The sequence below is a fragment of the Poeciliopsis prolifica genome, unplaced genomic scaffold (genome assembly GCF_027474105.1).
Source record: "Poeciliopsis prolifica strain line A6 unplaced genomic scaffold, Auburn_PproV2 SCAFFOLD070, whole genome shotgun sequence".
In the NCBI taxonomy this organism is placed as follows: Eukaryota; Metazoa; Chordata; class Actinopteri; order Cyprinodontiformes; family Poeciliidae; genus Poeciliopsis; species Poeciliopsis prolifica.
In genome coordinates this window covers 401,666-425,083 of record NW_026562445.1, presented here as the reverse complement: position 1 = coordinate 425,083, position 23,418 = coordinate 401,666, and the positions used below count along the sequence as shown (strand labels likewise).

The 23,418-nt window shown below is 48.1% G+C and overlaps 3 protein-coding genes across 7 annotated transcripts in view; 2 read left to right on the top strand and 1 right to left on the bottom strand.

The window, feature by feature from the left end:
* Positions 1–3: 3 nt before the first annotated feature.
* On the bottom strand, positions 4–1,892 carry crebl2 (cAMP responsive element binding protein-like 2). The gene is given in 4 exon segments (XM_055020797.1): positions 4–529; positions 532–592; positions 845–1,042; positions 1,607–1,892. Coding segments are annotated over 4 exon segments (360 nt in total). The 5' UTR covers positions 1,622–1,892; the 3' UTR covers positions 4–443.
* A 1,741-nt stretch (positions 1,893–3,633) lies between these two features.
* On the top strand, positions 3,634–10,136 carry dusp16 (dual specificity phosphatase 16). Its single transcript, XM_055020752.1, has 7 exons — positions 3,634–3,871; positions 5,253–5,704; positions 5,844–5,982; positions 7,677–7,840; positions 7,906–8,065; positions 8,137–8,260; positions 8,334–10,136. Exons 2-7 carry the CDS (start codon positions 5,477–5,479, stop codon positions 9,418–9,420), a joined length of 1,902 nt encoding a protein of 633 aa, XP_054876727.1. The 5' UTR covers positions 3,634–3,871; positions 5,253–5,476; the 3' UTR covers positions 9,421–10,136.
* Positions 10,137–10,590: 454 nt separating this feature from the next.
* eps8a (epidermal growth factor receptor pathway substrate 8a) overlaps positions 10,591–23,418 on the top strand; it is a 31,631-nt gene continuing 18,803 nt past the window's right edge. Inside the window, exons 1-3 of one of the 5 annotated variants that reach the window (XM_055020749.1) lie at positions 10,591–10,767; positions 20,146–20,217; positions 22,285–22,352. In XM_055020749.1, the coding sequence (XP_054876724.1) occupies positions 20,165–20,217; positions 22,285–22,352 (121 nt within the window). In that variant the 5' untranslated portion in view covers positions 10,591–10,767; positions 20,146–20,164. The other 4 variants (XM_055020747.1, XM_055020750.1, XM_055020748.1 and 1 more) reach the window with 4 other exon arrangements.

Genomic DNA, 23,418 nt, shown 5'->3' with positions numbered 1-23,418 from the left:
TCATCAGAATCATGATTCTGGTTTATTTGCTTTGACAAATTGAAGTTCTGTAAAAGCTACAAAGGTTCTTCAGAACTCAAAGTGCTTCTGCTACAATAAAGAAAGTGCACAACATCCAGGAAGGATCACGACCAGAACCAGAACAGAACATCTGGGATTCCTGGGTAAACGGGTTCTGGACCAGATTTAGACAGAATCACCTGAAAACGAAGCAGAAATGGATCCAGGACTGGATCCGTCAGAACCAGAACAGAAACGTTCGGCGAGACGATCAGACTTTAAGGTCTTTTTCTCAGGAGCTGAAAGCCAGTGGGTCATGTGACCGTGAAACATCCGGGTCACCTCAGAGTGTCGTCTGGACAGGTGGGAGGCGGGAAGCGGGGAGAAGACAAGATGGCCGACCTCAGCAACGAGAGACGAGGTCAGAGCAGATAGAGCGGCCGCTAGCTCTGGACGGCGCTGCTGGTCTTGCCGTTCTTGGCCGCCTTGGTGCCGCCGCCGCTCTGAGGAATCTTCTGCTCGTCTCCGTCAGCAGAGCTTTGATCTCCGACGGGATCTTGCCCTGATCCATGGCCGAGCACCACTGCTTGTACTGCAGGGAGAGAGGCAGGTGAAACCGGGCCGCTCCAGAACCACAGCAACATGGTTCTGATGACAAACTGGTTCTGATTAAATGAGTCCAACTCAAATGGCTGAATTCACTGGGAAACTTTGTGTTTTAGGTGATGGATGGACGAACCAGTCAGAACCTAGTGTCTTGGTTCTGATCGGCCCAGTTTCAGTGAGTAGAACCTGAACAGGAAGCAGTGTTCTGCAGAACCGGAAGTGTCCCGCAGTAGCTCACCATCTCCAGCTCCTCCCGCAGCGCGCAGATGGCCCTCTCCTTACTGGAAACCAGTTCCTCCAGGTACTGGTAGCGCAGCTTCTTCCGGGCCCGGCACTCCCTGGCGCTCTGCCGGCTGCGCTCCAGCTTGGCCTTCAGGTCGATCTTCGCCGGCTTCCGGCCGCGTTTCCCGGGCTTCTTCACTTTCCCAGCCACCATCTGGGGGGAGAGGACGGAACCAGAGGACGGGTTCAGGAATGACTCTGTAGTTCTGGAGCTAAATCCAGTATAAGATACAGAACCAGAACTTTAATGGCTTTCACCTGTTGGACCCTTGACATTTGCTGTACTTCCGGTTCTTATTTTGATTTTCAGAATAAAACCACACTCATGTTACAGAACAGTGAAAAGTATTCACATCCTTCCAGGTGCTTTGCGGTCCAAAAGAACTCAGAACCGCTGACCCAGAGGAAACAAAAACTGCTCAAGAGTTCAGAACCGATTCCAGACCTCCTGAAAAACCAAAGAGAACCAACCTGCTTCACCTGAACCGCAATGAGCATGCGCACACCCCTGATTACCTACTACTGGACCTGCACAACCTTCCAGAACCAGCAGCGCGGCATCAGAACCAAAGGCCAGGCTCTGTCCGTACCGAACCTGTTCACATTAAAGGAAATCGATTCTTTTCCAGCAGGACCGAACCTTTTATACTCTCACAGGGTTCGGTGGGCTAATCCAGTTGATTTTGGACGAGCCCGGTTCGGCAGAGGTTCTCATTACCTTGTTATCTTCCATTTCGATCCAAAGCGAAACAAAGACCCGGGATCGGAGTCCGAACCGAGCCCGAGCAGCAGAACAGCAGCGGTTCGGCTGACCGAGCTCAGGAATTGCTTTTAGTGTCGAACCCAACTGATCCAGCTAAAGATGGGAGATGGTTCCGTTTGATCCAGATCAGTGTAGTTTCTGATTTGTTTACATCTTCGCTTCCTGTCGAGCTGCTTCTTCTTCTTCTTCTTTTTCTTCTTCTTCTTCTTCTCCTTCTTCTTCTTCTTCTTCTCCTGTGGATCGCTCGCTGCAGTCTGCAGTGCACCGCCCCCTGCCGGACGCAGTGGGCGCAACACCAAACTAAGGTTAGAGAAGAACAGACTGATTCTGCACGCTTCTGTAACATTCACATTTATAATACATTTTATTCTCTATTTCTTCAATTTTGTCATTATTTTTTCTTTAAATAAATGTAAATTCTTGCTGTTCCCATGGAAACCGTTTGAAGACCTGAACGACATTTTCCTGCGCTGGAAATGCCTTGAGGAATTCTGTATGTTAGAAATGAATAATCAGGTTAAATTCTGGTTTTAGTTTTCCCAGAATCTTGTCAGAACCAGGGAGAGGGTCTGACTAATGGACCTACTCAGCTGACTCCTCTTGATGATCTGATCGTCTCTTCCTCTGATCTTTTTTTTTTTTTTTCAACAATCTGCATGAGATTTTCTCAGGGAGTTATCCATGCATGCTAATTGCTCCAGAATGAGAAGGTTTCCTATGTGCAGCTTTCCTTTGTCCCGTCGCTGCTCCGTTTGGAGCAGCATGAGGCTCAGCTGACTTCCTGTTACACAACCAGAGGACAACTCTCTGCAACTAGCATCAACCTCAGCCGGCTGGTTGATCCTGAACACCATCTAGACTCTGAGGGTTTCCTCTGTCACCTGCTGGGTTCGCTCCTCCAGAGCTCAGGTGTCCTGAGGGAAAGCAGCACTGCTGCATTAGTTCTGATTGGTTCTTTAAGATGTTTGTTTCATGGATGCAGAGAGAGAAGTAGGAAGATCAAACCATCTTTTCCATCCATCATAATGGATTGTGTCCCCTACTCCAGCATCTTTCCAGATGGACAGACAGGTTTAAAAGTGGCAAAAGCAAAGGAGGTGGATTAGCAGAACTACATTCACATCATACAACTGTACCATTAAAAAACTGAAAATAAATACATCTGTGTAAAAACGAGATGGGTTTAAATAAAATAAGATTATTATGGTTCAAATATGGGGTTATGATGTTATTCTGGTGTTATGATGTATTCCTTATGCAGCTGATGGAATATTTGAAATAATATAACATTTTTATATTCAGACATTAGATTACACTGTTTTAAATTGGTATGTTTTTGTAACTTTTGGTTGTCTTTGTATTATTGGGCTTTAAGTACAAATCTTAAAATATTTTCAACATTTAAATATAATTTAATGTTTTCTTCAAAACGTCAATCTAATTTTATTGGACCATATTTATTTATTACTGCATTTCAATTAGAAGAGATTTACTTTTGGGTGTCCTTTACTTCCATAGACCATTTACTTCCATATAAGCCTATGATAGTTTGGTTTTAAATTTGTATGTCTTATTTTCTATTTTAATTTAAATGTTTGTATAATTAAGGGAATATTTGTTAAATCAAATACAAATTATTTTACATATTCATTCTATTTCAATGGAAATAAATATTTATGTACTATTTTCTACTTTTATTTTTAGAACATATTTGTTTAGCCATACTTTTACTTTTCTTTTTGATTTTCTATTGTTTTCAGTAAACATATTGCTTTTATATTGTGCAGTATTCGGTTTATTGTTACCATTACATACCGAATTTATTTTTGCACTTTATTTTAGTGTATTATTTGTATTTCATTTTATTTTTGGCAGTTCTGGAGTTCCACAGCCCATGCTGAATGTGTTCTTAAAGCGACAGGACGCTGACGCTGCTCTGCAGCAAATCGCAGCGTCAGTAATTGGGATGCTGGCCCTTTAAGAGTCCTCCGAGTTCTTCGGACTCTGCTCCGGATGACGACTTGCTGTTATTTTTACCGCGGTGACCTCATCTCTTATGGCAGCGGCAGGACTTCGGTTCACTCCGCCGCTTTCTGCTCGGTCTCTGCCGCCTCTTCTGTTCCGTTCCTCGGCCTTTCATTTCCGCAGGACTCCGCGGGCTTCCCGGACATCAGGCGGGACGGCGAAGCTGTTAGCCGGACTGTGACCAACACTCAGGCGGTGAGTTCGCTGATTTCTCGTTGAGGTCCGAAGCTTCGGCGGCGGTTGGAGTTCCGTTACCGGGGCCTAAAATTCGGGTCCTGGTTCCTGAGCTGTTCCTGGGCCTGGTTCCGACAGTCCAAGGAAATGTCATAGATGATCGGGGTCGCTAGTTCAGAACCCAAAAGTTCTGGAAAGGTCGGTCCGAATCCATGAGGTCCACCTTAAAGCTTTATTTCAATATCCGCCCTCCAGTCATCAGGCTCAGCGAGTTGATTTTAAATATTTAGTTGGAGCCTGGAGTTAAACCGCAGGTCCACCTTAAGGCCATCAGCTGAACTAAAACTTCATAAATCAACCCCAAGTCCACCTTAAAGCGGTTCTATTATCGGCCGCACCAGGTCCACTTCAGCCCACAGGGGGTTCTGGTTGGGGTTCTGGTTGAGGTTCGGGTGGTGTTTCAGAAAAGTTTACAGCTTTCACTTTCTCTGAATTGGCTTTAATATGAGCGCCACTTCCGGTTTTACTTCATCTGGTGACACAGCTAAAAGTTTTGGTTCATTTAATGTTCCTTATTCTATCTGCTGATTATAGATCTTTTGATTTCAGGAACCAACGAAACGTTTGATCTGTTCCTTTGAGGGAAGTTATTGTAACAAACGAGTTATTACAGAATCGGGTTCACAGTGAGGTTTGGACCTGAACCCATCCGATGTCAGACTGTTGTTCTGATTTTAAAGCGTTCATTTGGGTCCAAACTTCACTTTAGCTCTAGATTCTGAGGCTCAGAAAAATTTAGTGGAAGGAAGAAATGTTTTAATTATTACCCATCTAAGCCTTTCCTGAAACTGAGTGGCTTTCTGTAAATGTCCCAGTGGTCCGGTTCTGGATCCAGATGATTATCAGAAAATATTCATCCCAACCAGATGTTTATTAGTTAATCATGTTGCAGCAACTGCAAAGTGTTAAAAATCAAAACAGTAATTCTAGGAGAAATTTGATCTCATCTAAACATTGAAGGTGTTTCTGCTTATTGGATTCATTAAAATAAGTTTTTGACTGCAGTGTGTTTTTATCCTGGTGAAAAAAAATTAAATGAGGAAATAAAATCAGTAAACATCAAATATGTTGACCATAACTCAGATTAACTCCAACCAGCTGGCTTTAGTCTGGATTAAAGGAACTCTGCGTTTTGCTCTTTTCCATTTTTCTGGAAGTTTGTTCCAGATTTGTGGAGCATAGAAGCTGAATGCTGCTTCTCCTCATCTGGTTCTGGTTCTGGATGCAGAGCTGAACCAGAACCAGATGATTATAAACCGATTCAAGTATTTAAATTCTGTTCTGTGAGCTGAGTCGAGTTGGACTCTGTGAGTTTCTGATGGTTTGGATGTTTCTGTTTCAGGAAGCGTTGGCGTGATGAAGATGATGATGCCCCACCCCTAGATGTGACATCATCCTACCTTCATCTTCCTCACCTGCTCCTCCTCAACAGGACCTTTAAACCATCCAGAACCATGAAGTTCTTCTGAGCTTCTTGTGTTCTGGAACCGACCGGACCGCCACTGAGGAGGAAGAGCCGGAGCGGAGCGGACTGGACCGGAGCGGACTGGACCGGAGCGGAGCGCGATGCCCAGGCCCAGCGCAGTGCGGCCCATCGGGCCGGAGGCCCTGGTGGTTCTGCTGGAGGGCGGGTTGGACCGGGTGGTTCTGATCGACAGCCGGCCCTTCGTGGATTACAACACGTCTCACATCCTGGAGGCGCTGAACGTCAACGGCTCCAAGCTGATGAAGAGGAGGCTGCAGCAGGACAAGGTGCAGATCACCGAGCTGCTGCAGCACTGCGCCCGCAGCCAGGTGAGGGGGGGATGTCGGGGGGGCAGCCAGGTGAGGGGGGATGGCGGGGGGGTTAAAGTGAACCCGCTAATCCATCAGTCGTACTTTCAGAGTGAACTCCTGACAAAGAAGTGACCTGGAAGTTGTTGTTTCTGTCCAGTTGGAGCTGCAGGGCGACCAGGAAGTGGTCGTCTATGACCAGAACTCTTCGGACCCGGCTGCAATCGGCGCCGACTCGTTCCTCAGCGTTCTGCTGGTGAAGCTGGAGAGGAGCTTCCCCTCAGTCCACCTGCTGTCAGGTCAGTTCCTCCGGCTGCTCACGACCTCCAGATGACCTCTAGAGAACCTCCAGATGACCTCTAGAGAACCTCCAGATGACCTGTCTGTTGGATGCTGATTGGGCCAAGTAGAACCAGTAGCAGAACCAGTAGCAGAACCAGTAGCAGAACCAGTGGGCTCACCGGTACCAGATCAGCAGGTTGATGAAGATGAGGACTCTTCCTCCTCCTCTGAGCTGATTATGTAACGATGATGTAATTGTTCTCTGGCTCCGCCCCCAAACTGCCTCCAGCTGTTACACAGAATCGGACCTAAAGGAGGTTCTGCTGCTCTTGAGCAGAACCAGGTCGGTACCACAGTTTTTCTGCTCTGACTGAACCGATGATCCATATTCTCCTTAGAGACGCACCGATCGGACACCAATATCTGATACGATATCAGATACCGATACAGAACAGCTGTAAAGCGTAAACACAGACACAAACCAGACACAAATGAACTGAAGAAGAGATTTATTAATAACTGCACCAGAACATGAAAACACCAACAGCTCCACCTGCTGGTCAGACATTGAAAACCAACTTAATGTAAAATAAATAATAAGCAATAAAATCATGATTTTATTTTAGGTCAGTGGTCCCCAACCTTTTTATCACTGCGGCCCGGTCAGGGGTCAAGGGTCGGCGACTTGACTGCAGCCGAGAGGCGCGGGGGTTTGAATTGTCAGACGAGGCGTCCACATGTTGTAAAGCCCAGTTCTCAGGGTTCAGTTTCTTGCCCCGATTTCCCCCTCATGACGATCTTCCAGTGTTCCGAGTTCTAAGATGATCCTGCAGTGTGGCGCGTTGCACCGTCGCAGCCTGTTGAATGTGACAGGTAGGAACAGACCGGACCGGACCGGCCCGTGAACCAGACCTAAAACTCACAAGCTCATCTCGACCCCTGACCTCACGCTCTCAGACTCTGGTCGCCATGGTAACGTTTACATGTCCCTTCAAAATAAGATACAGCTGCACCACAAAACCAACATTTTAACCCTGAGCTGTTTCTTCTGCTGGAGACGCTGAAGAGATGCTCAGGGAGACACTGGGTCTCCATGGTGATGCAGTCTGAAGCTTCATTGGCTCATCAGGTCACCTGATCATGCAGAGCAGCTTGGACTGTGGGAATCAACCCACCGGCATAAACCCATCCTCCTGCCTCTCTGGGCCTTCAGACAAACTTTCCATAGAATCTGATCTGGTTCTGTTCATTTTGCTGCTTGTGGATCAATGTTGGCGCCAAAACGCAGCCGAGAGAATCCGGTGAAGGATTTTCAAAATAGATTTTCAGAACTAGATCTGGTTGCCTTTAGCTACGTGATAATGTTCTAGTGAAAGTTCTGCAGCTGAGAAAAAATGTCATGAATCAGATCTCCAGTTCATGAATCAGATCTCCAGTTCATGAATCAGATCTCCAGTTCATGAATCAGATCTCCAGTTCATGAATCAGATCTCCAGTTCATGAATCAGATCTCCAGTTCATGAATCAGATCTCCAGTTCATGAATCAGATCTCCAGTTCATGACTCAGATCTCCAGTTCATGACTCAGATCTCCAGTTCATGACTCAGATCTCCAGCTCTGATTCCTTTATGGTGGATGATGTCATGAAGCATCAATTAGCCATAAGCTAGCTTCAGACTTTCTCATCTTGTGTTTCTGGTTCTGGTTCAGGTGGATTCTGTGAATTCTCCCAGCTGTTTCCGGGCCTGTGCGAGGGGAAGTCGGTTCTGGCTCCATCCTGCCCGTCTCAGCCCGGCCCGGCCGTCTCCAGCCTGGGCCCGACCCGGATCCTGCCGCACTTGTACCTGGGCTGCCAGAGGGACGTCCTGAACAAGGTGGGGAGCTGTCCAGCAACCGGATGCCTTGGTTCTGACTCGGTACTGACCCGTTTCTGTTGCAGGAGCTGATGCAGCAGAACGACATCACCTTTGTCCTGAACGCCAGCAACACCTGCCCCAAACCGGACTTCATCCCAGAATCCCACTTCCTGCGTGTTCCCGTCAACGACTCCTTCTGCGAGAAGATTCTGCCCTGGCTGGACCGGTCCCTGGATTTTATAGGTGTGTGTCCACCCTTTATGGGCGCTCTGGTTCTGGTTCTGGTTCTGCTCAGTCCGCTTTGTGTGTTTCAGAGAAGGCCAAGGCGTCGGATGGCCGGGTTCTGGTCCACTGCCTGGCAGGAATCTCGCGCTCTGCCACCATTGCCATCGCCTACATCATGAAGCGGATGGACATGTCTCTGGACGAGGCGTACCGGTCAGAACCAGAACCGCCACCAGCACAGTGTTACTATGGCCACCGCCCTCTGACCCCTCTCTCTCTCCGACAGGTTCGTGAAAGAGAAGCGGCCGACCATCTCACCCAACTTCAACTTCCTGGGTCAGCTGCTGGACTTCGAGAAGAACATAAAGAGTCCGGATGGTTCCGAGAGCCAACCCGACCCACCCGGCGCCGGGCTTCTGGCCTGCCAGCAGGGGGCGGAGCGTCCGTCGGACCTCCAGCCCCCGCCCCGCGACCCGGCCGAGCAGCTGGCCGAGGCTCTGGGCGGCGCCCAGCTGGGGGACGGTTCTGAGGACAGCGCCCGCCTCAAGCGTTCCTTCTCCCTGGACATCAAGGCATTCGGAGAGCCGGGCGCGAGCCCCGCCCACCGCGCCTTTGGGCCGCACACCGGGCCCGGTACGAGCCCCGCCCACCGCGCTTTCGGGCCGCACGGCAGCCCGGGCGATGACTTCTACAAGGCGGCAGCGAGCAGCAAGGCGTGCCAGTTCTCCCCGGTGGAGGAAGTGTCAGAGCAGTCGACCCCAGAGCCGAGCCCGGACCAGGAAGAGGCGACCGGGCCGGACCGGACCAGTGAACCGGACCGGGCCAGTGAACCGGACCGGGCCAGTGAACTGGACCGGGCGGCCTCGCCAGGCTCCGGTCCCGCCCTCAAAGACCCCGCCGGCCCACTGCACCTGCAGCGCTCCGGCAGCATGGAGGAGAGCAACACCAGCTTCCTACTGGGTCTGTCCTGCAGCCAGCAGCAGCTGGCCCGACCCGGGTCCGGTTCTGGTTCCAGTTCGGCTCTGAAGGGCTGGCACTCGGACATCTTGCTGGGACCCGTGGCGGTCACCGCCTCCTCGCTGACGGCCGGCTGGTACCTGTCCTCTGAAACTACGCGGTTCTACTCGTCCGGGTCCGTCCTCAGCGGCGCTGGATTCGGCCCGCTGGGCTGCGGCGCCGGCCTGGAGGCGGTCCGGCGCCGGCAAAGGGCCGGCGACCGCGGCGACTCGCGGCGTAGCTGGCACGAAGAGAGCAGCTTTGAGAAGCAGCTGAAGAGGCGGAGCTGCCAGCTGGATGGGTCCAGAGAGGACATGAGGCCGGTTCCGACCCGGCCAGGCTTCTCCGGCAGCATGGAGGTCATCCAGGTGTCCTGAGCTGCAGCGGCGCCGCAACCTCACAGACGGGGCTATGCCCATTTTAGGACAAGCATCTGGGAGCCGGCAGAACCCGACCGAACCTGGCGGAGCCTGGACTCACCAGGCTCATGGAGAATCACCAGAACCGAATCAGAAACACAGAGCGGTTCTGATCCAGAGGTTCTGTTCTGGACTGATCCAAACAGAATCAAACCCACTGATTCTGATAGAAGTCCTGTGATTAGTAGGTAGCAAGCAGCTGGTTCTGGTGCAGAGCTGAGCTGGATCAGAACAGAACTGGGTCTGAGTAGATGATCAATGAACGTTTGAAGTTCACCTGGGCGGTTCTGTGTTCTGACCTGGATCATGATTCTGCAGAACTGTGATCTCAGGCTGAGACGCTCCAACATTTGGACCTGAGCTTGATTCTGGAGACACAGTGAAATGTTAGAAAGCCTCTGATTGGTAGGTTGGTTCTGATCGGTTGGTTGATCATCAGGACATTGTTGACCTGCAGGTTTGAACAGGTGTAGTAGTCTATAAGAGGATCAGAAGTTATTGGAGGTTCTGGTTGGTCAGACTGCGTCCGTCTCCAGGTGAACCCTCAGGTGTCTGAGGGTCAGCAGGTCATGTGACCTCCCTCCACTCACAGGTAATGTTGCACTATGTTTGAATGGTGAAATAAACAGGCTTACCTGAGGACACATGACTTCAGGTGAGTCTCCAGGACAGGACTGGTGTGTGTGTGTTTCTATGGGGACGGGAAGCTGGGTGGGACATTCAGACCAATAAAAACTTTATGAAAACTTCCTGACCCAGTGTGCGGTTCTGGTTCCGCTCAGGCGTTAGAACCGCTAACTCTCACAGACTTTATGGTTCTTTTTCCAGGTCAGTCCACACGCAGCTGCATATCTGGTAAAACTGAGACATTTTTATTAGATTTGGCCTTAACTCCCGCCAAACTGGACATGTTTATGCGCTTCTTGGTCTGAGACAAAGAAATGCGCTAATATTTCCACGCAGTTGCTTTGACACGATTCCTAATCAACATTGTCTTGAGTTTCACTAATACGCTGTTTAAAAGCAGTTTCATTAATAAAACCTTAATAAAAACCAAACGTAAAAAGACCTGGCGCCATGTTTAATTCATAACAGGAAGTGCAGGTTGTCTCAAAGTAATCTGATTGGCTGGCAGGTTCGCACAGCTCGCGCTGTGAGGAGTTTAAGCCATAGTCGGATTAGCTCGGCGTCAGCTAGATGAAAACTTTAGAAGTCGATCCCGTGTGAATGATATGATTTTCATCGATGTGGAAGAGATGTTGGTGTTTGTAAAGACTCAGCTACGTGTGCAAAACCCCGAATACGGTAGGAAGAGTTGACCGCTGCATAACCAGCGTATTTAGCACCTAGCATAGCCGCTGGCCGCTAACTGTCTCCCCCGGAGGAACGTCTTCAAAGCCCGGAAAGCCTGGACCGGACTTTCTGGGACCGGACCGGGCATTTTGGGACCGGACCGGGCTGTCCGGGACCAGACCGGGTTTTCCGGGACCGGACCAGGCTTTTTGGTACCGGACCGGGCTTTCCGGGACCGGACCGGTTCTCCAGACGCTGCAGTCCTAATGGTTCCGATTTGCAATGGCTAAAGGGCGATTCCACCTAATTATTCTCTACTTTCCGCACCTTTAATCAACTCTAGTAAAAACTGCAACACCAACTGGACTGGATTATTCTGCTCTAGGAGCAGATTATTTAAATCCATGTTCGGATTTGTGAAACTTCAATAAAGTTCGGATTACTATTCACACTTGTTCCAAACTCAGTTCTAATTCAAAACCACTTCATTAATCCCAAAGGGAAATGAAATGTTGGAAGAAATGTCTTTAATTCTTCAGAGTTATTGCAGCTGCTGATGTCCTGCTGCTACTGGAGCAGAATAATCCTCGATCAGAATAATCCAGTCCAGGTTGATCTCGGTGTTGCAGTTTTTACTAGAGTTGAGTAAAGATGCGGAAGGTAGAGAATAATTAGATGGAATCGCCCTTTAGCCATTTCCCGAATCGGAACCAACTTCAGCTTAGTTCGTGGTTTATCTATTGAAATCATTTTGGTCTAATAAATAAAGCAGCAGTCTTAAAAATGGTCTTTGTTTCAGATCAGCCGTAAAATGATTCCTGCCTGATCTGAACTCTGGTTCATCTAATAAAAACCGATCAATAACTGATCAGATGGGACTGATCAATAATGATTTGCGACTGCAGGAGCGCCTTAGTTTCTGTTGCAGAGCTTCAGTTGTCCGGGAGAGGGCGGTAGAGGACCACTGAGTTGCGACTGGAAGATGATTTTTGTCTCAGATGGTGAAGATGCTGCAGGTTTGTAATTATTTTTCATCTGATTTAGTCTGAGGTTATTGCGACGTTTGAGCTTTTAACCGAAAAATGATTCCCAGGTTTTACTTTGAGACGGAATATTTGAAACTGCGCTATGAGAAAACGTCCGGATTGGAGCACCATAATTATGATTATTATAGATTCAATTCTATTTATGGGAAAATGGAATTGGACAGAACCTCCTGTCCAAGTTGGAGTTCTGGTTCTGGGGAGTTTTTAACCTAGTTAGTTGGAAGATATGATTTTTAAAACTATTTTATAGTAAAATAAGTTAATTGGATGAAATTGTTTAAACAAATTATGAGCAGAGAAGCATGTTAAAGCTGAACACGTTTCATATTTTTATTTTAGTCCGTAGAAAACGTTTCTTTTTTTTTCTGGACAATAACTGGTGATTGACTGGCATCATGTTACTGAAGCTTAGATTATTTTTACATTTTAAAATTCGCCATTTTTTCCTTCTTAAAGGAAAACGTTATGGCTGCAGAAAGTCATAAAGTTTAAAATATTAATATTTTTTAATGTTTATTTAAAAGCTGCAGTTTTATTAGGTGAAGCTGCGGTTTTATTTTGAAAGTCCGGAGGGGCGTGGCCAGGGCGCCGCGCTGCCTGTCAGTCAGCGCTCAGGGACAGTTTGACCCTCGCTGCTCTGGGGAAAGCTGCTGTAAGCCGAACCGGACCGGAGCCCAACAGTTTCCACTGAGTCGCCGCTGTCGGAACCGACCCGACCCGGTAAACTGAGCCATGCGGTTCTGACCCGGTCCGGACCGGTGGATGAATCCAGAGCTGCAGGTAAGCTCACTTTAATTCTCCGAGAGCCGCTTCAGCTCCTCCCAAACACACAAGTGGACCGGGAGGTTCGGGAGGTTCTGGACTCACACGGAGGAACGTCAGAACACCAACAAAACCTCCAGCTGGTACCGGGTGGTTCATAAGATTTACAGGCAGAACCTGAATGGACCGGAACCAACCAAGTGGAACCACTGACAGCTTCTGGTTCTGTGACCTGAGCAGATTTGAGGTCATCTGACCTGCTAATGAGGAGCAGCTGACCCAATCAGGAACCAGAGTGGTCCCGTTTGGACTCACCCTGGTTCTGGAAAGGAGTTCTTGGTGGTTCTGGTTCTTTTGACATATAGAACTGCTTGATCTGAAGTGAAGAAGGTCCAGTTCGTATCAGAGCCATTTGCAGGTTCAGTTCCACTGGTTCTGATTGGTTCGGCAGTCGGAGGAAGCATGGGGCGACAGTGGGCGGTTCCTGAGGACCAGGAGTTCCGGTTCTGGTCCAGATGTTTGGCTCTGGATGTTCTGACTGGAATCGGTTCAGTCAGTATCCTATCAGAACCAGAACCCGTTCCTATGTTCTGTTCTGTTCTGGTGTTTCGACCCTCCTGGTTCTGGTTCTGGTTGTGGTCGGCTTGGGGGCGGGGCTCGTTGAGTCACATGACCTTCCTGACCAATCGGCTCATCGTTCTGCCGCTGTAACTGTTACCAGGCGTTTCCCGGGAGACGCCTTGTTTGTGCAGTTGCCAGGGCAACGGTGTGATGTAACTGTACCTGCCAGGTGTGCTGCAGCAGCGCCGAGAGATCAGGAGTCGAGTTGCAGAGGAAGCTCTCCTTTACCTGCTGCTCCAGGACCGGATCGCTGTGACGACAGGCCGGGTCGGCCCAGAACCAACATGGCCGCCCTCGGTCCAGTCGTCATGATTATTGTTTACAGTAAGAGATGAATTTAGTGTTGGGAGTCTGGATGGGTTTGGTTCTGTTTGGTTGGGTCTGACCCAGTTGACGGTTCCCCAGCCATCTGCCACCTGGTGGCTCACCTTTAAGCCCCGCCCCCACCTGCCAGCCACCAATTAGAGGCTTAACGAGCTGATCCCTGCTAATCTGCTCCTTCCTGCAGAGTGACAGCGGCCTGGTTCTGGTTCTGACTTACTGGGTCGACTCAGTTCCTGGCTCCAGTTAGAACTAACAGAACCAGAACCAGAGTAGAACCTGGTGGATCAGAACTGGCAGTATTTTGGGGTTTATTAGATTAAAGCAGAACCAGTGGAATAGCTTCATGTCCTGTTTCAGAATCAGGTCAGAACCGCCTGGTCCAGGTCCACTCTAATTGCTAAACTACTACCAGATTAACTGTTCGGTTCTAATCCATATTCTGCTGATGGTTTGTACCCGTCCGAACCGCAAGCCCAACATGTTGCTTGCTCTGACCAATCAGAGCAGACTACTGATTGAAACTCTTTCTATTCTCTTCCTGACTGCAAGCCCCGCCCCTTAAGCCCCGCCTTAAGCCCCGCCCCTGCCAACCTGGCTCTTCCAGGATTACTATGGATTTTTTAGGCCCATGCTGCATTCAGGTTCTGGGCTGGAACCGGGTCAGGAGGTCTGTGTGGACCCTGCAGTTTGCCTCACGCGATGGAACCATTCTGCAGCAGAGGTCAGAGGTCACAGAGCCTGCTTTCTTCCAAAATAAAATCCCTTCTGATGCTGGCTAAAGCAGGATTTTTATTGTGAAAGGCCAGACTGTTTTGAATAGGTTCTAGAAGAAACGGAACCACTCGATCAAAATCAGAACTGGTTCTGGAAGAGGCGAATCAGAACCTGTCCAGGAGACACCCATTGGTTCTGAACCGGTTTTGGACTCATCTGGTTCTGGTACCGGGGCTCTGATCTGTTGAACAGTGAGCATGGTCCTGATCAAAGATCCAAAAGCGCGCCCCACGTTTGGAGGCCTCAGTCCTCGACGTTGCGGGTTCGACTCCCGATCCCGGCGACCTTTGCTGCATGTCTTCCCTCCTCTCCTCGCCCTCCTTCCTGTCTGCCTACTGTCAAAAACACGAGCCACTAGCGCCGCGAAAACTTCGAAGAAAAAATAGATTCCAGCAGGACCGGTCTGAGAGCGGTTCTGTAAAAGGAAGAATTGGGCCTGAACGGGTTCTGGTTCCTTTAAGAGGCTGAGTCAGTGATTCTGGAGGTTCTGGTTAGGGCCTGCAGGTGGTTCTGGTCCCGGGCCCGTGTGCATGTAGGTTACTGGGCTAAAGAGGCCTGGTTGGCCTGGATTCTGGAGGTTCTAATCAATCGGCTCCGTCAATAGACCGATCGGGCCGACCCAGTAAATCCAGTGATCACAGCGCTTCCCGTTCCCTGTTTCTGAAATAGGGCCGGGATGAATGGAGGACGGCCAGAACCCGAACCGGACCCAAAGAGAGCCCGAATCGGAGCTTAAATGGTTCTGAGAATTAAACCCACAGTAGGACAATAAATCAGCAGAACAACACAAGAACTGGGTCAGAACCACCAGGTTCTGATTGTTGCACCGGGTCAGAACCATCATCTCTCTGAGTTAAATGATTCTGGAAGAAAATCTGGAAGAATCCTCCCAAGTTAACCTGGGATTGTGTCATAGTTCTGGCTTGGGTCAGAACCGCTAAACCTCACAGGTTCTGTTCCAAGCTTACCTGTAGAACTGCTGGTTCTGGTTCTGTGGTTCTGCTGAGCCAAGGCTGATGAATGGCTTTGTAATGATTACCCAAATAGCAGAACCGGGTCGCGGGTCGTGTTGATGGCTAATCTGCCATCTCTTAATAAATGACTGAAGGGGAACTCCAGAGACTGGACCAGAACCAGGTTCCTTCCGGTTCCGATGATTTCTGATAACTTATTGATTTATTTATTGCTCAACCAGCGAAGGCGACTGAACCGCTCCGGGAAAATCACCAGAGAAAGAAAGAAAAGTCTACAATCAACAACAGAAACAAAGGAAAAGCTAGGCTAGGCTAGGCTAGGCTATGATGCCTTGTATTAAAACTTGTCTAAAGAAAGAAAGATGGCGGATCGGAGGGGAAGCAGAGGTGCAGTCCAGGGAGTCAAACATCCCCACTCTCTCCAAGAGCTGGTTAAGCTAGAAGATATAAAGCCCATAAAACTACTAAAAGATTAAAAAATAGCATTCAAAAAGGACTTTTTTTAAAGCTAATTTAGAAATATTTGCAAGAAAATCTTGCAGAATTTGTCTTCATGTATGACGGTAAATGCGTCTTTTTAACACTCGCCACATCAAGCGAGAAGGACGTCTCTGCAGCTAACAGGAAGGGGGCGGGACGGACCGCTGTCAGTGTCAGACCTTATTTGAAGTCCTGACCATTCCACTCTGGAAGGGAAGGGGGCGCTGTTTGCTATATTATCCGCAGCCTCCCGTTTTTATTTTTCTTGAGTTCTGTGATATATCTTCACCTTCAGGAAGGAGGTACTGGCTAGTCAGAGCCGCTAGAGAGAGGAGCTAGCTTCTAGCTACTAGCTGTTAGCTACTAGCTGTTAGCTACTAGCTGCTAGCTACTAGCTGCTAGTTACTAGCTGTTATCTACTAGCTGCTAGCTACTAACTGTTAGCTACTAGCTGCTAGCTACTAGCTGTTAGCTTCTAGCTGTTAGCTACTAGCTGTTAGCTGTGGCTCTGCATCACAAACACAAAGTCCTCCAGTAAGTAAATACATAAAACACATTTTATTTAGTTTCACTGCTCAGTTTGAAGAAACACATTCACATTAAAAATCAGACTGCAGTTTATTATTTTTACTTTGACTGAATCACAATAAACTTATTAGTAAAACTGCTTTCAAGACTTCAGCTTTTTTGTCATCTTATCTTATTCATATTTAGCTCTTTACCTTTTCGTTAACTAGGAGAGTTTGAAACTGGAGGGAGGAGCTGAGCAGGTGGACATGAGAAAACTAAGTTATGTTTTTATGTCTCACTGTTTTCAACATAGAGCTTTTAAAACCCTCAAATAAGATCTGAATACTTTTCTATATAAACCCTGGTGCTTTAAATGTAGTTATTATTCTGCCCAGATATTAGTTTCTAGCAACTTATTTGTTCTTCGTCATCAGGACATGGCAAAACTAGAAAAGGTTTTCAAAATAAAGCAACTTAAAAAGTTGTAATTTAAATAGGCCATAACTTGTATTGGGAGCCATTTCAATAAATCAGTGTTTATGAGGAATTTCATTAATGGCAGTTCCTCATTAAAGCTTTTTATTTAGAACCTTAAATGTTTGTAAAGGTGTAGCAAAGATTAGATTAGATATAGTTTTACTTCTCAACAGTTTGCTTACTGAGAATGAAACATGTTTGATGTGCATTACAAGTCATTTCTGATCCTGCAGATTGAATGTAGTTTAAAAACCTTTTAAACCACAATTTACGTTACATTTCACTGTAACTTTGGCGCCCCCCCAAAGTTGGTCTTAAGAAATGTTTCTGTTTATTGTTCCCACAGTAATGAGATGGGATTTCCGCCTTGATACCACGCAGCGGTCCATTTCCAAATAAGGTGTGAGACTGTTTGCTGCAGCCAGGTGGATTTGCATCAGTCACACAGTAACTTGACATGAAGTCAGCAGAGAAGCAGAAGGAAAAAACACAGCTTGATGGAATTTGATTTGCTTGATAAGTTTTTGGCTCTGAGCTTTCAGTTTGATCTACCGCAAGTCGGTCCCAGTCGGAGGAGGCATTCATAAGTGTTCAGGTGTTTGTATCTGGTCATGCAGCGGAGCGGCCCGCTTCAATCGGACCAGAAACAAAGAGAACAAAGCTGCTGAGAGTTTCAGTTTTGTGGTGGAAACTAAAGAGGATTGAAAAGATTTGCACCCATGTGGACTCTGACCACACACACACACACACACACACAGACACACACACATACACACACACACAGACACACACACGGTAATCTCCTCTCCTGCCGCTGAAATCCAGGTAAACAGAACATGAAGAAGACCTGCATCTTGATTCATACACCACTGCCCGGCTCCATGTCTATCCGTGTGTGTGTGTGTATAGGTGTGTGTGTGTGTATAGGTGTGTGTGTGTGTATAGGTGTGTGTGTGTGTATAGGTGTGTGTGTCTGTATAGGTGGGTGTGTGTGTTTGTGTGTATAGGTGTGTGTGTGTGTGTGTGTATAGGTGTGTGTGTGTGTGTATAGGTGTGTGTGTCTGTATAGGTGGGTGTGTGTGTTTGTGTGTATAGGTGTGTGTGTGTATAGGTGTGTGTGTGTGTATAGGTGTGTGTGTGTATAGGTGTGTATGTGTATAGGTGTGTGTGTGTGTGTATAGGTGGGTGTGTGTGTGTGTGTGTATAGGTGTGTGTGTCTGTATAGGTGGGTGTGTGTGTGTGTGTATAGGTGTGTGTGTGTGTGTGTGTATAGGTGTGTGTGTGTATAGGTGTGTGTGTGTGTATAGGTGGGTGTGTGTGTGTGTGTGTATATAGGTGTGTGTGTGTGTATATAGGTGTGTGTGTGTGTAGGTGGGTGTGTGTGTTTGTGTGTATAGGTGTGTGTGTGTGTGTATAGGTGTGTGTGTGTGTATAGGTGTGTGTGTGTATAGGTGGGTGTGTGTGTGTGTGTATATAGGTGTGTGTGTCTGTGTAGGTGGGTGTGTGTGTTTGTGTGTATAGGTGTGTGTGTGTGTATATAGGTGTGTGTGTGTGTATAGGTGGGTGTGTGTGTATAGGTGTGTGTGTGTGTATAGGTGTGTGTGTGTATAGGTGTGTGTGTGTATAGGTGTGTGTGTGTGTGTGTGTATATAGGTGTGTGTGTCTGTATAGGTGGGTGTGTGTGTATAGGTGTGTGTGTGTGTATAGGTGTGTGTGGTGTGTGTGTGTATAGGTGTGTGTGTGTGTATAGGTGTGTGTGTGTGTATAGGTGTGTGTGTGTGTATAGGTGTGTGTGTATAGGTGTGTGTGTGTGTGTGTGTCCCTCTGAGTTCCTCTTCAGATAAAAACTGTTGTCAGGAGGAACCATGTGGGTGCGTTTACTTTCCCCACCCAGAACAAACAAGAGGAACCAGTCTAACCTTTGACCCCCACTCTTTATCAATAAGCATCCAGTAAATGCTATGACATCATCAGAGGGGCGGGGCATCAGGTGGCAGGTGTTCTGGAGGAAGTAGTGCCCTTCTTCCTCTTGTTCCTGTTTGTTCCTCCTGTAGCTGCCTGCTAGCATGGTGCGTTCACTGGTCAGGAAAAAGGTTAGAAATTACAGAGTGGCTGTGAGGTGAGCTTAGAGAATACATTCATGTTACCAGAAAGAAAGTTGTATGATAAATAATCCGGGAAGTTTTACAACAAAGTCTAAATAAAATTAGGTCAAATTTGTAGCAATATGACATCGATATTTTCCTGCCAGAATAAAGTCGCAGTGATGCATGGAAAGTCGTACAAAAATAAAGTCCTCAAAAAGTTGGACAAATTGGAGAATAAATAAAGTTGTAATCTGAGAAAAAGCAATCTTGTTTTAAACTGTTTAAACCAGTGGAAAATGTTCCAGAATGCTTTTAAACTGGTCCCCGTTGGGACCGTCCCCGTTGGGACCGTCCTCGGTTCCGTTGGGACCGTCCCCGTTGGGACCGTCCCCGGTGGGACCGTCCCCCGTCCCAGTTGGGACCGTCCTCGGTTCCGTTGGGACCGGTTCCGTTGGGACCGGTTCCGTTGGGACCGTCCTCGGTTCCGTTGGGACCGTCCCCGGTTCCGTTGGGACCGGTTCCGGTGGGACCGTCCCCGTCCCCGTTGGGACCGTCCCGGTTCCGGTGGGACCGTCCCCGTTGGGACCGTCCCCCGTCCCCGTTGGGACTGTCCTCGGTTCCGTTGGGACCGTCCCCGTTGGGACCGTCCCCGTCCCCGTTGGGACCGTCCCGGTTCCGTTTAAGTCTCTCTGTTTTGGCTGCCTGTGGGTTTTTCCTCCCTAATCGTCGCCTTGCAGGCAGCTGTACTGCAGATACAGTCCGGTTTCCATGGAAACGGGGTGGGAACAAAAGCCAGTCCTGGGAAAAGTAATCACTGAATGTGCAAACTGGGTCATAAATCAGCTCTGGGTTCATTCAGCCTGGATGGGAGGTTCTGACGGGTTTGAACCGGACCATCGGAGGTTCTGACGGGTCGAAACCGTCACATGGGCTAGCGATGAGTTCAGGAACCTGAAGGGTGGTGAGGAGGTTTGCTGTTTTTTGGCGGATCAGTAAAACGCTTCCGACTAAAATTGATCCAGAGAGAACCGACATTCCGGGATCAATAACTGATCAGCAGCGTTGAACTAGAGGTTCAGTCTCTTCGCTGTTATGTTTCTGTGGAAGAAAAACTTCAACACTAAATTAGATACCAGTAGGAAGTGAGGGAAAGTTTGGTGGAAGGAAAACACCAAGAGGGAATCAAGATTTCTCAGGCCAAAGGAAAAGAGCTGCTGGGAGTTTAGGTTCTGGTGTTCATCACACCTGGATGGCTCTGGTTCTGGTTGTTTCCCTGATGTGTGTGTGTGTGTGCGTGTGTGTGTGTGTGTGTGTGTGTGTGTGTGTGTGTTCCAGCTGAGCGTCGCTGTGCCGCATGATGAACGGATTCAATCCTCCAGCTCCGAACGTCTTCAGCTCCAACATCAAGTGAGTACATAATGATGACATCATCATGATGTCATCACCATTTAATTAACTCAAAGCTTTGATCTTTTACATCATTTACAGTTTTGATTCTTCAGTTAAAATTTCAAAGTGTGTGTGTGTGTGCGCGCCATCAGTCAGCTGATCCAGTCTTTCATGAGCTAATCTTAGTCCGACTATTTGATCAATAATCGGTTTATTTTGATAAGTCATTGATCTGCAGGCTGCTCCTGTCGCATAAATAGATTAATTCGTCATAAATCTGAAAACAAACTTTAAGCAGGTAACAATGTTTCTTTTTTTAAAAGTCTTTATTCTTGATTTTAATTTAGTTTTATTATTTTATTGGGAACAGAAAATCAAGGAAAAACATCAATCAGTTTCACTTTGAAGTTTCTCATTAAATTATTGTAATGATCTAATTTATTAAACGAGTCTGTAAAAGGAGGAGTTCATCCATCCTCACTGGGGCTGGTTGGATGCCTGGATGGATGGATGGATGCCTAGTTGGATGGTTGCATGAAAGGTTGGTGGGATGGTTGGATGAATGGTTGGTTGGATGCCTGGTGGGATGGTTGGATGAATGGTCGGTGGGATGGTTGGATGAATGGTTGGTGGAATGGTAGGATAAAGGGTTGGTTGGATGCCTGGTGGGATGGTTGGATGAATGGTTGGTTGGATGCCTGGTGGGATGGTTGGATGAATGGTCGGTGGAATGGTTGGATGAATGGTCGGATGAATGGTTGGTGGAATGGTTGGTAGAATGGTTGGATGAATAGTCGGTGGGATTGTTGGATGAATGGTTGGTTGGATGCCTGGTGGGATGGTTGGATGAATGGTTGGTGGAATGGTAGGATGAATGGTTGGTGGAATGGTCGGATGAATGGTTGGTGGAATGGTTGGATGAATGGTTGGTGGAGGTGGAATGGTTGGATGAATGGTTGGTTGGATGCCTGGTGGGATGGTTGGATGAATGGTTGGTGGAATGGTTGGATGAATGGTTGGTGGAATGGTTGGATGAATGGTTGGTGGAATGGTCGGATGAATGGTTGGTGGAATGGTTGGATGAATGGTTGGTGGAATGGTTGGATGAATGGTTGGTGGAGGTGGAATGGTTGGATGAATGGTTGGTGGAATGGTTGGATGAATGGTTGGATGCCTGGTGGGATGGTTGGATGAATGGTTGGTGGAATGGTTGGATGAATGGTTGGTGGAATGGTTGGATGAATGGTTGGTGGAGGTGGAATGGTTTGATGAATGGTTGGTGGAATGGTTGGATGAATGGTCGGTGGGATGGTTGGATGAATGGTTGGTGGAATGGTTGGATGAATGGTTGGTGGGATGGTTGGATGAATGGTTGGATGGATGGATGGATGAATGGTTGGTGGGATGGTTGGATGGATGGTCGGTGGGATGGTTGGATGATTGGTTGGTGGGATGGTTGGATGAATGGTCGGTGGGATGGTTGGATGAATGGTCGGTGGGATGGTTGGATGAATGGTTGGTGGAATGGTTGGATGAATGGTTGGTTGGATGCCTGGTGGGATGGTTGGATGAATGGTTGGTTGGATGCCTGGTGGGATGGTTGGATGAATGGTCGGTGGGATGGTTGGATGAATAGTCGGTGGGATGGTTGGATGGATGGTTGGATGGATGGTTGGATGGATGGTTGGATGGATGGTCGGTGGGATGGTTGGATGAATGGTTGGATAGATGGTCGGTGGGATGGTTGGATGAATGGTTAGTGGAATGGTTGGATGGATGGTTGGATGAATGGTTGGATGAATGGTTGGATGGATGGTTGGATGAATGGTTGGATGGATGGTTGGATGGATGGTCGGTGGGATGGTTGGATGAATGGTTGGATAGATGGTCGGTGGGATGGTTGGATGAATGGTTGGATGAATGGTTGGTGGGATGGTTGGATGAATGGTTGGATGAATGGTTAGTGGAATGGTTGGATGAATGGTTGGATGGATGGTTGGATGAATGGTTGGATGGATGGTCGGTGGGATGGTTGGATGCCCGCTCGGCCTCCTGGCGGTTCTGACTGATCTGTCTCTGTTCCAGTGGACCCGGCGCTCCGTCTCCAGATCCTCCCAGGAATAAAGCCAAGAGTGGTGCCAAAGCTCTGTATGGTGAGTCTGGTTCTGGTTCTGTTCTGGTTCTGTGGACCTGGATCAACGCCCCCTGCTGTCGTCTGTCCTGACAGGACCAGAGGAATCGTATTTCCTTCGATCGTCTTCCAAACAGAAAAAGAAAAGTCAGAAAAGTGAGCAGTGTGACCTGGTCAGACCCAGTCCGACCTGGTGTGTGGTTCTGATTGTGACATTTGGGTTCTGTGTTGAAGTGGTTCCGGTGGAACAAGCTGCTTTGCTTCACCAGAACCGTCTAACCGGATCAGAACCCTGAAAACCGCTCTGCTCTCTGTGCTGCAGCTGCCGGTTCTGGCTCTGGAGTCACACAGACCCAGAAAGCAGTACCACCAGGGTGGAACCAGTAAAACCAGTTGGATCCCAATCAGGTCGCAGCACAGAGGGTGGCGCTGTGTTTCCCAGCATGTTGTGGTTCCGAGTGTCGGCGGTTCCGAGTGTGGTTCTGTCTGTCCCTTTGGGGAGGCGCAGCCTCGCCGGCTGTGATTGGCTCCTGCGGCCACTTCCTGTTGAGACGTTTGACGGGTTCTGCGGTGAGCAGCTGCTGGGGTTTACGGAGCGTCCCTGAACGCATCAGGAGTATTTCATCCGCTGTGAGCGACTGATAACCGTCAGATCAAAGCAGACCGATGGCTGAATGATGGATCAATACTGAATGATCCGCTCCGGGTCTTATCTCCTCCCGCCAGGTCACCTGAATGTCCACAGAGCAGCTGAACTCATGTGACCTCAAGTTAAACCACCTTTGTTACCATAGCAATGACACCGACCCCAGAGAGGTTCTGGATCCTCCAGAACCGTGTGCGATTAGAACCTGGCGGCGAATCTGTGGGTTCAGCAAAGGTCACTCTGTCAGGATTTCCCTCAAACTGATTCAATGATTTAGTTTTCTTTATAAAACTAAAATCTGACCCTGGGATCAGGAATCTGGAATCTCTCATGTGTCTCCTACCTACGGAAGGGGATTAGTGCCAACAAACAGTATAAAAAACAATTCAGACTTTTTTTTTTTTTCTCAGAATCATAATTGTTTAGATAGTTTCTGCACCCA

What these genes read in the sequence shown, in the direction of transcription:
- dusp16 (XM_055020752.1), top strand. Translation starts at nt 5,477, where the DNA reads ATGCCCAGGCCCAGCGCAGTGCGGCCCATCGGGCCGGAGGCCCTGGTG. An exon ending in CCGGTCCCTGGATTTTATAG is followed by an intron (nt 8,066 to 8,136) that starts GTGTGTGTCCAC and finishes TGTGTGTTTCAG; the next exon opens with AGAAGGCCAAGGCGTCGGAT. An exon ending in TCTCTGGACGAGGCGTACCG is followed by an intron (nt 8,261 to 8,333) that starts GTCAGAACCAGA and finishes TCTCTCCGACAG; the next exon opens with GTTCGTGAAAGAGAAGCGGC.